The 16,266-nt window shown below is 44.9% G+C and overlaps 1 protein-coding gene across 3 annotated transcripts in view; it reads right to left on the bottom strand.

Annotated features, from left to right (window-relative positions):
* Positions 1 to 15,968, bottom strand: part of LOC105032681 (helicase-like transcription factor CHR28) — a 30,733-nt gene extending 14,765 nt beyond the window's left edge. Inside the window, exons 1-5 of one of the 3 annotated variants that reach the window (XM_010907207.4) lie at positions 15,407 to 15,966; positions 11,318 to 11,396; positions 10,593 to 11,174; positions 10,411 to 10,509; positions 9,572 to 10,302 (exon numbers count right to left, since the gene is read on the bottom strand). In XM_010907207.4, the coding sequence (XP_010905509.1) occupies positions 9,572 to 10,302; positions 10,411 to 10,509; positions 10,593 to 11,174; positions 11,318 to 11,396; positions 15,407 to 15,604 (1,689 nt within the window). In that variant the 5' untranslated portion in view covers positions 15,605 to 15,966. Of the gene's footprint in view, positions 1 to 9,571; positions 10,510 to 10,592; positions 11,175 to 11,317; positions 11,397 to 15,406 lie in introns of all 3 variants that reach the window. The other 2 variants (XM_010907191.4, XM_029261034.2) reach the window with 2 other exon arrangements.
* Positions 15,969 to 16,266: the final 298 nt, after the last annotated feature.

The following is a 16,266-nucleotide window of genomic DNA, read 5'->3' as shown; positions in this document are numbered from 1 at the left end:
ATCAAGGCGGTCTTGCACCGAGTTGATACCTCCGGAAGGATGGCAAAATGGGCGATCGAGCTCACGGAATTCGACATCAACTACAGACCTAGACCGACAGTAAAGGCCCAAATATTGGCAGATTTCATTGTAGAGTGCACCATCCCAGAGGAGGCCGAATCTGAGCAAAGCAGAGTTGACAGCCTGAAGTCTCAACCGAACTCCCCCAACGAAGAAGCCAGTCCCTCCGATTGCTTTTGGACCCTCTATGTGGACGGATGTTCCAACATGGCAGGTGCGGGTGCAGGCATGATCTTGGTCAGCCCGGAGGGAGTCATCGCGGAGTACGCTCTGCGTTTCGAGTTCCCCGCAACAAACAATGGAGCGGAATATGAGGCTCTGATTGCAGGATTAAGGATCGCCAAAGAGCTGGGAATAGGTCAACTCCGGGTGCACAGCGATTCCCAACTTGTGGTGGGACAAGTCAGCGGGAGTTATGAAGCGCGGGAAGACAGTATGGCCAGGTACCTTGAGAAAGTGAAGGAGCTTACCCCCGCCTTTAGCAGTTTCGACATCAGGCAGATTCCAAGATCGGAGAATACCAGAGCCGATCTTCTCTCCAAGCTGGCGACATCAGCTCCGGCCGAATTGCCCAAAGGCATCCTCTTTGAAGTTCTAAAACATCCGAGTACAGAAGAACCGCGACCCGTAATGGAGATCGACCACGAGCCCAGCTGGGTCGACCCGCTGATGACCTATCTTAGAGATGGAGTTCTTCCCCGGGATGCGAAGGAGGCTCGGAAGCTCCGAAATCAAGCCTCCCGGTACATCCTTTATGAGGGCAAATTGTACAAAAAATCATACTCCTTGCCCCTCTTAAGGTGCCTCCGGCCCTCGGAAGCTGACTACGCTTTATGGGAAGTACACGAGGGAGTTTGCGGAAACCATTTGGGTGCCAGATCTTTATCCCACAAGCTACTCCGCTAAGGGTACTACTGGCCAACAATGCATCATGATTCGATTGAATATGTCAAAAAGTGTGATCGATGCCAGAGATACGCCAACATCCAGAGACAGCCCGCTACCGAGCTCACACCTTTGAGTGCCCCATGGCCTTTTGCACAATGGGGGATGGATATTCTTGGCCCCTTTCTCATGGCGTCTGGGCAAAAGAAGTTCCTCCTTGTAGCGATCGACTACTTCACCAAATGGGTTGAAGCCGAGCCACTAGCAAAAATCACAGAAGCGAAAGTGCAGGATTTCGTCTGGAAATCGATCGTTTGCAGGTTCGGTTTGCCTAGAACCCTAATCACTGATAATGGACGACAATTCGCGGGAGCCAGATTCGCCGAATTCTGTGAAGATCGAAACATCTCCCACAACTTCACATCGGTAGCCCATCCTCAGGCGAACGGCGAAGCTGAGGTAACTAACAGAACCCTTTTGCAGGGGATTAAGACAAGGCTTGAAAAAGCAAAAGGAACTTGGGCGGACGAGCTTTATCATGTGCTATGGGCGTATCGAACCACCCAGAGGTTACCTACGGGGGAGACTCCCTTTGCTTTAGCCTTTGGTACGGAAGCCGTCATCCCGATCGAGCTTAAACTCCCGTCGGCACGAGTCGTGGCATTCGACGAACACCAAAATTCACAAAGTCTCAGAGCCAACCTCGACCTGCTGAAAGAAAGACGGGAGATCGCTCAGGTTCGGATGGCAGCCTACAGACAGAAAGTTGCTCGATATTACAACGCCCGAGTCAAGAACAAAGCATTTAAAGCAGGAGATCTAGTGCTCCGACGAGCTGCTGTCTCGCAACCTCAGGGCCAGGGGAAACTTGCCCCAAACTGGGAGGGACCTTATGAGGTCAAAGAAGTAGTACGGCCCGGAACTTATTATCTTAAGGAGCTCGGAGGAGCCGACCTCCCACGACCGTGGAGCTCAGAAAACTTACGGATGTACTACCAGTAACTTCGTTTTAATCAAAAAAACGCATGACCATATGTCTTGGGACAATTCAAGTAAACTGTATCAAAAACAAAAGGGCAACCTCATAAAGTCGAAGGCCCGGTTCTTTTAGACCGGATGGGGGGAGAGGCCTTACAACGCCCATATGTGCCCCTACAGCCCTGTTAGGGACAGGAGGAGAACCTCGCCCTAACTTGAGCAAAGTCGAAGGCCCGATTTTTTTAGACCGGATGGGGGGAGAGGCCTTACAACGCCCATATGTGCCCCCACAGTCCTGTTAGGGACAGGAGGAGAACCTCGCCCTAACTTGAGCAAAGTCGAAGGCCCGGTTCTTTTAGACCGGATGGGGGGAGAGGCCTTACAACGCCCATATGTGCCCCCACAGCCCTGTTAGGGACAGGAGGAGAACCTCGCCCTAACTTGAGCAAAGTCGAAGGCCCGGTTCTTTTAGACCGGATGGGGGGAGAGGCCCTACAACGCCCATATGTACCCCCACAGCCCTGTTAGAGACAGGAGGAGAACCTCGCCCTAACTTGAGCAAAGTCGAAGGCCCGGTTCTCTTAGACCGGACGGGGGGAGAGGTCTTACAACGCCCATATGCGCCCCCACAGCCATGTCAAGAACAGGAGGAGAACCTCGTCCTGACATGAGCAAAGTCGAAAGCCCGGTTCTTTTAGACCGGATGGGGGAAGAGGCCTTACAACGCCCATATGCGCCCCCACAGTCATGTCAAGAACAGGAGGAGAACCTCGTCTTGACATGAGCAAAGTCAAAAGCCCAGTTCTTTTAGACTGGATGGGGGGAGAGGCCTTACAACGTCCATATGCGCCCCCACAGCCATGTCAAGAACAGGAGGAGAACCTCGTCCTGACATGAGCAAAGTCAAAAGCCCGGCAAAATCGAAAGCCCGGTTCTTTTAGACCGGATGGGGGAAGAGGCCTTACAGCGCCCTAACGCGCCCTCGCAGCCCAGCCAGGAACAGAAGGAGAACCTCGCCCTGGCTCAAATAAAAGAAAACTCCGCCCGGGCTCCTACGGGAGCCGGGTTCCGTCCACGACGCCAAAGAAAACTTCGCCCGGGCTCCTACGGGAGCCGGGTTCCGTCCACGATGCCAAAGAAAACTTCGTCCGGGCTCCTACGGGAGCCGGGTTCCGTCCACGACGCCCAGGAAAACTTCACCCGGACTCCTACGGGAGCCGGGCTCCATCGCCGACATCAGCTACAGGACAACCCCGCCCGGACTCCTACGGGAGCCGGGCTCCGCCGACAACAGCAACTGCCGATAGGCCTTGTCCGGACTCCTACGGGATCCGGACTTCGCCTTTAATCTTGATTGCAGGAAGACTTCACCCTGACTCCTACGAGAGCCGGGCTTCGCCCACAACTCCAACTTCAAGAGGGATTCTCCGTTCGGGCTCCCACGGGAGTCGAACCTAGCCTCGACTTCAGCGGAGAAAAACTCCAAGCAAAAAAGAAAGGCAATGGATCGCAGCAGCGATGATCGGAAAGCAAACAGCGCACGAGGGCAACGGGAGCTCGAATCCCCGAATTCAAGCCCCAGGAAGGACCCCGGGCCCAAATGGCCCCGAGCGAACCTGCAATCGTTAACGGAATAACAACTGGGTATCTTCGAACAGCGTAAAAGTCAAAAAGGAGCTCGGCAAACAACAACCCTACGCGAATAAAAGAGGTCATCGATGACCTTGGGACGACGTGAAAAAGAAAAGAAGGAAAAAAGAGGAAAGGAAAATGAAGAAGTTCGACATACAACTATTCAATGCAAGATGCAGACAAGGTAACCAAATCTTCTTTTCATTTAACAAGATATACGTTACAGGACCCGGTGGGTCAAGAAAAAGATATACATCATCGCAAGCCTCGCGGGCACGGCTTGGAAGGGGTATACCAAAGGCCGCTCCGAGCTGCAAACTCCTCTTCTCGTCTCTGTCCTTCTCAACCGCGTTCTCCAGTGCGTGTAACGGACCTATCAGCTCTCGCCCCACCTCGCTTCGCTCCATCTCCGAATTCCCGACCCTAGGGGGAAAAGGGTGGGATAGATTCCTGGGGGTGGTAAGGACAACGGCGGCAGTGACGAAGACCTGTTTCAAGAAGAACCGGAGTCACCTTGGATGCAGCGGTGATGCCAGAGATACACTCCATCTCCGAATGTTCCACGACAGCCGCCACCCAAAATGCTCCGGCAAGGTCGGCATGCGCTACTTCCACCGTCCCCGCAACAAGTTCCACTGCCCCACCGTCAACGCCGACCGCTTCTGGTCCCTCGGCCCCGACGGTATCAAGGATCCCGCCATAGCTTGTGACGACAGCTCTGCCCTCTTGACCGGTATCACCCCGCCTTGCTGCTCCGAAATTCTCGGGCAGAATAACTTCACCGGCTGCCCCTGTTGTTGAAGGAATTCTTCCTTGGGCCCCCTTTAAAGCGACGGAGATTCTCACCGGCCGCCGTTCTCCTCCTCTCCTTCCTCCAAGCCCTAAACATCCCTTCAAGAATGGCTTCCGGGGTAGAGGACATGGCGTGGAAACCCTCGGAGAAGAATTGAAGAGCTGAAGAAGGCAAGGACTGGTGCGAGGGGAGTAGCTGAGTAGCTAAGCTCTCGGGCAAAAGAAAGGCACCATCCTATCGGCAGAATGAAGCCACGAAGGGGGATTAGGGGGTTTAAATAGCCGACGGATCCTAGCGCAGTTATGACGGCGGATGTTCCTGGGCCAACCGGTGCGTGCCACGTGTCGCGCATGTCCCCCTCATCGCTATCGGGGGTTGACCGTTTACAAATTCCCGTGGCACGACGCTTGGGATCGCGTTCCGACGGGGGTTCCGAAAAGACTATTCAGGTCACCTTCATCGGAAAGCGGGCTTTGACGTGCACACATTGAATGCTAAAATATCTGGGGGCGGCAGTGCGCAGGATTCGAAGGAACGGTTTCGGCTGTGCCCATCTTTCTCTCTCTGTACTTCCTTCGTTTGAAATTCAAACTCGGAAGTAGGGGGACTGGTGTTGAGTATAAAATACCCACAGCCGAAGTCTTCAGTGGAATCAACTACACGACAACTTCGCCCGGGCTCCTACGGGAGCCGGGCTCCGTCACCAAGAACTCCAACAACTGCAGCCGCAAGCAGACTCCGCCTGGACTCCTACGAGAGCCGGACTCCGCCGCCGACATCGACTACAGGACAGCTCCGCCCGGACTCCTACGGGAGTCGGGCTCCGTCCTCAGCATCAACCGCTGGTAGACCTCGTCCGGACTCCTACGGGAGCCGGACCTCCCCTCTGACTTTAATTGCAGGGAGACTTCGTCCGGACTCTTATGGGAGCCGGACTTCATCCTCGACGCCAACAACTGAAGCCGCAAGCAGACTCCGCCCGGACTCCTACGGGAGTCGGGCTCCGCCGCCAATAATTTCGGCAGCAAGCAGACTCCGCCCGGACTCCCACGGGAGCCGGGCTCCGTCCTCAACGACAACTGCTGGTAAGCCTTGTCCGGACTCCGACGGGAGCCGGACTTCGCCTTTAACCTTGATTGCAGGAAGACTTCGCCCGGACTCCTACGGGAGCCGGGTTCCGCCCGCAACTTCAGCTCCGAGAGGGTTCCGCTCGGACTCCCACGGAAGCCGGGCTCCACCCACGACCCCAACTGCAAGGAGGACTCCGTCCGGACCTCTACAGAGGCCGGACTCCGACCGCTGCCGAGCTTCAACCGACAGATCCGCGCCCCCTGGCAGGTCACAATAACAACTGTTGGGTATAAAATGCCCACAGCCGAAGTCCTCAGTGGAATCGACTACACGACAACTTCACCCGGACTCCTACGGGAGCCGGGCTCCGTCACCGAGAACTCCAACAGCTTCAGCCGCAAGCAGACTCCGCCCGGACTCCTACGGGAGCCGGGCTCCGCCGCCGACATCGACTACAGGACAGCTCCGCTCGGACTCCTACGGGAGCCGGGCTCCGTCCTCAGCATCAACCGCTGGTAGGCCTCGTCCGGACTCCTACGGGAGCCGGACCTCCCCCCTGACTTTAATTGCAGGGAGACTTCGTCCGGACTCTTATGGGAGCCGGGCTTCATCCTCGAAGCCCACAAACAGACTCCGCCCGGACTCCTACGGGAGCCGGGCTCCGCCGCCGACATCAACTACAGGACAGCTCCACCCGGACTCCTACGGGAGCCGGGCTCCGTCCTCAGCGTCAACTGCTGGTAAGCCCCGTCCGGACTCCTACGGGAGCCGGACTTCGCCTTTAACCTCGATTGCAGGAAGGCTTCGCCCGAACTCCTGTGAGAGCCGGGCCCCGTCCTCGATTCCAACGGCTGCAGACAGTCTTCGTCCGGATCTCTACGGTGGCCGGACTCTGACCACTGCCGAACTTCAGCCGACAGATCAGCACTCCCAGGCCACAATCGTGGCCACGATTCTGCTACATTTTCTGCGGCGGATTCCGCGCAGCTCCACCACTCCCTGACAGGCCGCAGTAACGATCGCAGCACTGCTCCACTCCCTACGACGGATCCCACGCGGCTCCATTACTACCTGACAGGCCACGATAAACGGCCGTGATCCTGCTCCACCTCCTGCAACGGATACCGCGCGATTCTCCCATCCGCTGGCAAATCACGACAACGGACGCTGCTCCACTCCTCGCAACTGATTCCACGTGGCGAGCTACGGCGATAGCCACGATTCTGCTCCACTACCCTTCGCAATAAAGTCCCTCTGACTACGAGCGGCCCACTACCAGACGGTTACAAACGTCGCCATCAATCCGTTACCTCCTCCGCCTATAAAAGGGGGACCCAGATACGTTATTCTATAAGCTCATTCCTTATTTAAAAACTCTGCTAAATTCTCCGTTCGAGCACTCCATTCTTGTTGAGGCAGAGAACTGACTTGAGCGTCGGAGGGTCTTGCCGGAGCAACCCCACCTCCGGTTTAGACTTCCTTTGCAGGTCCCGACGGCGACCGCGGCTTCCCCGACTCCAGCTTCTCCGGCGCAAGCAGATTTTTGCACCAACAGTAGCCATTTGAAAAAGTAAATGATGTGAGAACCATAGAACAAGCAACTATAAAAGAGATGCAACTGGAAATTATATCATGTTCTGTAACAAAGATTTCCTGGGATACAACTAAAATAATCAACCATTTTTTGCCATCTATTCGTGCTTTAGAACATAATAAAATATAAACACAAAAAGAATTAAGGCATATGTACAAGGTCAGATTTCAGTAACATTCCTAGCAATTATATATGCTTTCTGGTCTTCCTTGAAACACACCAAAAAATTTCAAACAAGTTTCCACATATCTATTCAAAATAATAGAAAACAACTACAAGGAAAGCTTGGTCAATTTTAATAAATAGATGATTTGGTGATTAATGAGATGAGAGCAAAGTATATTGAAAAATTGACGTACATAGGATTCATAAAGAAGAAGGTCAAAAAATCAATAGATGAATGGATATACACAGAGTACAATTGTAGCACAATTGAAAAATGAAAAATAGGCCCTCGTCAAAACTGACAGTAAAAGGAACACCATTTTCTAATTAACTTAACCAAATTGAGTATATTATACTCAAAATAAATAAATGAATGAAACACATCCGAAAGACTTAGAGTTGGGTGGATAAAGTAAAGAGACATAGCTGGACAGAGAGTTGGGTGAAGAGTTGTTTTTGGTTCTCTGATCAACAAATGCATCAGCAATTTAAGAAAAAAATGCACAAGCAAAAGAATATTGTAGGGATGAGAATGCACAAATAGACAGACATGTTGCGAACCTAAGAGATCTGGGCAAGGAATAAGCATGCTAAAGAAAGACCATTTGTATTGCACCTCTTAAGGACAAAACGACGGAGACAAAGAGATAGTATTGGCATATGTAGAAAAATTTTGAGAAGGCCCAAATCTATAGAGGTCATTGATTCTATGTTGAAGATACAGGACACAAGATGGGGAAACCATAAACTGACATAATTAGTTGTGAAAATGAATTTGGAAAAGCACATATTAAGGGTCCATTCTTTTGAGAGAAAAACTTATCAAGGAATATGTATTTTTCTAGGTAAATATTTTTCGGATAACATTTAGACAAAAAAATAACCTACCCATATTATTTTTCATTATTAGTTTATTGAATAAGTTGCTAAGATCTATCCATATTACCCTTTATTATATAAATATTATTATGTATAATAATATAGTATACTATATTATATTATATTTTGTATATTATAATATATAATATTATATAATATATATTCATAAATATAGATAATATATGTTATACCTATAATATAATAAATTATATTATATGTAATATAATAAAATATATATTATAATATAGTATGTAATATTAACATATATTAAAATAATATATTATTACATTATATTTTAATTTATTATAATAATATAAGATATTAATATTATATTATAATAATAAAATAAGATATAATACTATAACATCATATTATTATAATCATATATTCATTAAATAATAAAATATTAGTCTGATAATAATATTATATATATTATATATAAGATAATATTATATATTATTATTATATTATTATGGGATTAGGGGTATATTAAGAATGAAATAAAAAGATTATTTTTTCGATTGATGGAAAAATGACTTACCCCCTCCCTAAAAGTGAGTAAAACTTTCTCCCATTTCATGTACCATTTCATAAATAAATGCTATGCATGGAAAAATGATTTATCCATCTAAAGAAGCGTGAGAACATAGGTAAGTTGATCAGTGAAGAAGTTGACCAACTTTTCCATAATATTTACCGACAAAAAGACAGACCCTAAACTAATAAATGTGGGGAGGCACTCATATGGTCAATCCAAAGCATTGGTGCAAGGCTACATTTTTTTTGTTTATGACAATTCGATGTGAAAAATAGAGGACCCCATGAAGTAGACATTTCAAATTTGGTAAAGTATTAACATTCCATCAAAAATAATTCTTCTATCCAAAAATGTTTTGGTTGTCCAGCATGTAAAGCTGAGAAAAGCCTGGTTGAAACAAGTAAATATCTACTTCGTCTTTTTTTCCGATGCATCAAATGAAAACAGTTTCCAAAAAAACCTGCACAGATTTAGACCAAAATAAACCCAAGACCTTTAATTATGGCACAAGTTAATGTTTCAGCCTCTTCTTTTTTCTAATTAATTGATCGATTTTATATATCAATTTAGTTGCATTTTTTACTTAACAAATCCCTTGATTTTCCCTTTAAAGCTCAGCAAGCCAATATACACAATTTGTACAAACAAACATCATAAAACTTTCCTAAATTTTTCATTTTTCCATGTCTGAAGAACTCCAATCTCCTCATATTCTTGATAATAAAATTGGAATTATATTCTTGATCTCAGATAAATTTCTGATAATACCAAATCACCTAAAATTTGCAGATAATATTGATTAAATTTTCCAAAGGAAGCAATAGTGAAGTTAAATAATTTGTGCCTGGATATTTAAATTTTTTTTTAAAAAAAAAAGATAACAAAATATCTTTTAAAATAAAGTGGATATCTTAAAAGAAGCGGCAAGCTCGTTTTTTGGAGAGCACTATCAGTAAAGAAAAGCATATTCAGAAACCTGCAATGCAATTCGGAAAGTTAATCTCTCATCATCTGCCTTAAGACTCATCCCTCTAAACCAAGGGAGTTGAGGATCAGAAAATCCAGATCGCTGTGAAAATGGATGAGGCTTTATGTGCACTGGTGGAGGAGGGGGATATGCAGGATCACTGATATCATCAAGAATACATATTTCAGCATCATCATCCACACTTATGCTGCTTCTCGAGTGATTCTTTTGGATAGCATTACAACTTTCTTGGGGAATATCCTGCTGTTTGTTATAAGATGCTAGCATCTGATCTTCTCTTCCATTCTCTGGGAAAGCTGTTTGCTTTTTACTGTGTAAATTTATCTCAGAATCAAGCACCAACTGTTTTGATGTATCAACAGCAGATCTACCAACATCAAAGATTGAGTTTCTGCCAGAGGGTAATGGAGAAGAATCTGTGCTAGATTCACTCCTGAAACTCACATCCTCAAAATGATTGCCCTCGGCAAATATTGTGTCTTGCAATGATGCATCTAATTCTATGACAGAGGGTTCCAACTTCAGCTCACTAGTTCTGCATGAATTCTGAGATGAAAGCAGTTGATCTTCTCTTTTATCCTTTATGTGCCCCATTGTTTCCTTTTCATGTGATGGAAATAACTGAGAAATCTGACCCGGAAAGAACTGACTTAAGTCATATTTAGCATCCCCTGTAGCTTGCTCTTGATATAATGTTGAACAGCTCCCTCTACCAGTGCCTGTGATACCAGTTGTGTCACTAGTGTGCGACTTGACAAGTAATGCATCCAGCAGAGTTGCATCAGAACCCATAGATGAATACATTGAGAGTGATGGACAGAGACTACCTTCCAGCACCGAAGAATCTGGCACAGCAACTGTATTTATGTTACCATGCACTCCATCACTTAAACTAGGCTTTTCCATCAACATTGCATGTGATGAATCTGAAATAAGAATAGAAACATTTTGGTGATACAACCAAATATTCCAAACACAAAAGAATTTCATTGAGAAACAAGGATTTCACCTGTTCCTCCATTTTGCAGCATATAAAGAGAATTCACGTTATCTGCATCAGATTCAGACTCTTTGGCCCCTGTTTGGAACAAAATTTTACCTCTCATTTGTGTAACATCCTTCTCTTGGTCATCATTTGTGTAGAAACCATTGCCAAAGTCTGCAAATGGTGAATAAAGTAGTCCCTCTCCTTCAGCATTACCAGAAAGGGCATTACAGTTTGATACATTGTTCTGCAACTGTTGGTGGTCAAAATTGCCTGTCATCAAGCTAGCAAAGGAGTTCTCATCTAAATCCATCAAACTAGTGTTACATTCTGTAGTTGAAAGACTTAACCAGTTAGGCGAATGATTTGAAGTAAAATAACAGTAGTTCTCTGAGGCAGAGTCAGCATGCTGTATGGCATGACTTATCTCATCATTCACAGACAGTGGATGACAGCTAGAAATTAAGTTGTTAAAGCTTCCTTCAGGCTTAAAAAGTAGCTCAGAGCCAGTTTCTTGCTTACGATCAGGTGCCTCCAAACACACGGATTTATCCCGCTGAGCTGATCCCAGTTCTCTACTGAAATCTTCCAGTGCTGCTGTGGATTCTGGAAAATGTTTGTCAAACAGAGAGAGTAGGGACAAGTGTTAAGTATCGCATATGACCTATCTTTTAGCAGGAATAATATTCAACACAAAGATGCCAGATTCCACCACAGTCAAGAAAAATAGTTTGATTCAACATAGTTACCTGCTTGAGTCTGAAAGGCCTTATCAGGATAGGGCAGGTCAGGAGGCAGTTTGCCTTGATCCAAACCTTTTAGAGTATCCTGAGGATTTATATTCAACCATTCAGCATTTAGAACTGAGAAAAGTTGTGAAGAAAACAAGACAAACAAAAACAAGAAAGAGTATAATAAAAATAAACCTAAAAAGATTGCACAGTTCAAATTTCAATTCTCTTTTAGGGAAAGAGCCTTACATCTGCAACCCACCTGAAAAACAGTTACTAGATCTTCATAATTTCCAAAGACAAAAGTCTATCTAAAATAGAACACTGAAATAAAGTTGATGACTTTCCTTGTTTCTACTCTCAAATCTTTATCTGCTGAATGAAAAAGTTTACTTCCAACCATGCAAGGAACATCATTTTAATCCAGGGTGTTCTTGGTTGCATATTTTTATAATTTTAGGGTGGTGTATGTTGGAGTGGGTATCCATGCATATCCAAATGATGCAATATACAGCAGTTCCAATGTTTGCTTCTGCACATAAAACATAATATGAGAAATGATCTACATTGGTTGGCACATTTAGAATTGTTACCCAGATGATTTTAATCGAGAGAATGAGTTAACATAGGAGGAGGAGGAGGAGGGGGGGAGGGGGAGGGGGGGGGGGGGTTAAACAATTTTGCCATGGATAAGCAGTGGAGGTGGTGGTTGCAAGAGGCTGGGCTAGCCTAACAGACCTAACCCAATAAGACCATCTAACATACAAGTCAGATGAACCAAGCAATCAAATCTCAGGAAAAATCCGACTTCTCTAAGCTAAACCTGGATATTTGAACTTGTAGCCTCTGATGTGACAAGATTGGCTCCAGTTTCCCATACTAAACCATGTTTAGGTTATAAACCCCAAACTGACCCACTTGTACCTACATATCCTATTAGGAGTGCAAGGCGATGAGAAAAGCATGTGAAACTATAGAACCCTACATATGAACTACAAAGGATGTTCAAATATTAGATATAGAACTTTCAACATTTGATTTTACAAACTCCCATAAAATAAACAAATTTGAAATGCCAAAAGGCTAGAAGAAACAAAATTCATACAAATAATTTCCAGAACCAATTGTGCATGAAAGCACACATAATCAGAATCAAGACTAAAAAACTAGTCATTAGCTCTTGGTTCAAAACAATGCATTGCTTTTTTGCTGTACCATGGAATCAAGATATAGCATGAGCTTCCATGTACTTGGATTGCAATATTTCAGTGTTGTTAAAGACGGCTACCGAGGCGCCAACCACCTACTTGCATCCTACCTCTTTAAGGGTTTATTTTCTCAATTTCTTTCTCTATTTAAACCCATGTGGAAACACGGGGAGTGTAGCTTAGGCTACCAAATCAACCCAACATTGCCTAAGGGCAAACCAATGGCTGCTAATAGGTCAGCTAACACTGGTAAGTCACAGAAATGACTATAACCAAGGTTTTAAATCCTATGAGATGAGGCTGTCCCTCCATCCCGTCCTAACACTCGGGATAGAGAATGTCTCAAGACATTCCGATCGGGATGCTGGGACACTGGCGAGACGGTCCTATCCAGACACATGGGATGGTACCCTTTCCAAATATCCCACGGAACGTCTCGCTGGAACCTAAATCCTTGGCTATAACAAGTAGTACATTTCTTCTTCATCTAGCCATTTTATACTTTATTCCTAAATTTTCTCTCTTGTTCTACTTGTTAGCCTCTAGTTTGCTCTCCTCCTCCTCCCACCCTTGCTAGATGCTAGCTACTTGGCTGTGTTTTGCACCTTGCTATACTCTCATTGTGGATCTTGATCTTTGGACTTCTTAAGTGTGAAAAATAAGTTCATGATCCTACATATCTTGAAAAACTAATGACTAACGAATATAGACATGTTTATTTATGCATATGACTAAAGTATGAATAACAAAAGCTTAGAGAGCTTTCCTTCGTAGGCACACCTAAGCACCTAGGCACCCATCTAGACCATACAAGGAGTCCACCATCTAGCCTCGCCAAGACAATTTGATAACCTTGTGATATTTATATATAGTATAAATATTAATACCATGATTTTACATATATTGCAACTTTGAGTAGAATTTTCCAAATTCACAATTTCTCAAAATATCACCTAAGTTTTTTTTTTCCATTATTGAACCTCATCTTCTTTTAACAACCAAAAAATTACTAAGGACTCATTTGGTTCACTGGAAGAGAATGGAGTAAAGTGTGGTCAATGAAAAAATGATGGAACCCCTCCTATTTGGTTGGAGTTTTCAAAGAAGAGAAATTAAAAAGTGACATTCCCATAGGAATAAAATTCCCATGCTTCATGAGAAAGAAAAATCCATATGACACATAGGTTTTTGGCTTTCTCATAGACTGAGATTTGGGGTCCTTTTTTCATTCCAATAGTGCCCTTAAAGCCAAACAGAATAAAGTCTTTTCTTTTATTCAGGGTATCATAAGTATTTTACATAGCTTTCTATCAAAATAGATACTCAATCAAACATAAGCCACTCCAGAATGTGCCACTTTTTCATGATCAACCAGACATTCCAAAACCACTTTCCTAGGCATCCAAGAATCAGCTTCGAAGGAAACATACTCCAATGAGGAAAAATTATTCCCACAAACCAAATGAGTCCTAAAAGGATCTCAAATTTCAAAATTCAAAAAATGTAAATGGCAAAAGAAAAAGGAGAAAACCAAAATTTCAAATTAAAAATCTCTAACCATAGAGTTATGTTTCACATTTTCTTTAAAAGAAACAGAATTGTGGGCTATGACTACATGGGCTCCAAATTACATGTCTTTGAAGCAATGTTCCAGCAGTTGATGTGTGTAGAATATCATGACCAAAGAGATTTTAATTGGATATACAAATTACTATCAGTCAATTCCTCATTCAAACTCTGATTTAGATAATTCTAAATGTGTTTGAAGCTTATTTATTTCTAGAGGTGCTACTATCTTCCATAAATTATAACATGTAAACTTTCTTGGTGAGCCAATCTTCCACCTACTATCCTTGCAGACAAGCTCCACTATACCTTAATCACCAATTTCTCAGAACCTTCTTCCTTCTTCCACTTATTTATGACAATCTGACTTCACGTCAACTAGGATTCTCAGCTTTTCTGTGATTTAATACTGTGCTTAGGTAATCACATCCAGATGCCCTTACTATTGAACTAGAAAAATGTAACTGCTATGAAGACAGAAATAAGAAAGTTTGGTGAACCCGGTGCTTTTTGTCAACTTTTGCTTAGACAGGTAGTTCCCTGACCTTGAAGGATGTAAAGTGTAACAAACACTAGCTTACAACTTAAGCTATCTATATCCACGTGCTGAAGGTGTTACATAACAGTCACACGCTCATGGCATGCCAGAAAGGATCTCTGCAACATAAATATAAACAATCTAAAACTGGACTGGGACTCTCGGTTGGCCCATAAGCATCCCTATCTAAAGCCTTGTCTTCGTTATCCAACCATGATAACTCGCAAGGGTTTCATCAGCTTAGTCTTCTGAGGGATAAAACTGGAAAAGATATTTTAATTTTCTAAAGTCGCACTATCAAACAAGAAAAAGTAGAATTGTCAAAGCCAGTAAACAAAAAATCAAATGGAAAACCCCTTTTCTTGTTCATTTCAAGAAAGAATGTCATACTTTTGAAGGAGCGAAGAAAAACCTCTCGATATCTAGAAACAAAATCAGTGAACCGAACACCACTTTACGATTCCCTAAGTCCGGATATAGCAACATCATGAACACAGAATCCACTTACCAAAGGGAGGTCCACACGTGCTTTCTACAGGTGACCCCTTTACAAGAATTTTCCTTTACACCGAGCATGCACTCTATCACAATCAAGAGTCGAGAAAATAAAGATAACCCCAATATGGAACGACGGTGGATGGATTCTCTTGCAAGAGATAAGATGGCCGATGATACCAATAAAACAGTTTCCCCCGGTTCGATCGAGAATTCAAACTGAATCCCGAAATTGAACTCCCAAGGACTCCCAATCAGAGACAAACAAGTCAATTATCAAGAAAGAGAGATCGAACTCACCGAGGAAGGACCCTTCGATGTACCGCGGTCCTCTTCGAAGCCGTGCCATGGGCCAGGGTGCTCGTCGAGCATATCGAACAGCTCGCCAATAGTACAGGAAAGATGATCGGGGTAGCTGCCGTCCACGACATCGGAATCGAAGAAGAAGGCGCCCGTCGGGTTCTCTATCGCGTCCTCCATCAGCGCGCACAAGATCATGGGAAAACGGAACCCTAGACTCCGACGCCCTCCACCCTTCCCCTCGCCGACGGGTCCAGACGCCCCCTTCCTCCAAGCCCTAATTTGACCGCCTTGCGGCCGCACGGATCCGAGGGGGTTCTCGTCGGCCGCCAAGAATAGAAGAAGAGAAGAGAAAAACAGAGAGAGAGAGAGAAGAGAATTAAGGAGTTAACAGGGAAGTGGGTAGGAAAGTTGAGGGAAAAAGGCAGGTGGGTGAATGGGGGTAAGGTGGTTTCGGCAGAGTATTTATAGGGGGAGGTTGGGTCGGGGGTAAAGAAGAGGAAAGAGTAGCCTCCCGGGAGAAGGAGGGGGGCGAAAGTTACAAGGTGTGGTGCTGTGTAGGTTTAACAAAAGTTCCATCCAGTGCGGGTGTGGACGCATGAGACAAGTCGTCGTTTCCCCGAATGGGGCGGAGGACGAGGACGTGGCGGTGCCGTGTTTATCCCGGAAATCCACTCAACCTTTACTCATTCTCGCGCCATGATTCCGATGGAAAAAGGGCAGAGTCACCGAACAAAAATATATTATAATGACGATAATGTCCCTGTTAATAATAAATTACAAACGGCATGTAGCATGCCGTAATGAGGTATTATTGGGAAACTGAAATCCAGAGGGAGCAGCGTGTCATTGGGGTTGTT

This window comes from Elaeis guineensis, chromosome 2 (assembly GCF_000442705.2).
Source record: "Elaeis guineensis isolate ETL-2024a chromosome 2, EG11, whole genome shotgun sequence".
Taxonomy (NCBI): Eukaryota; Viridiplantae; Streptophyta; class Magnoliopsida; order Arecales; family Arecaceae; genus Elaeis; species Elaeis guineensis.
Note: the sequence above shows the minus strand (reverse complement) of the source record. Positions and strands in the feature narration are given on the sequence as shown.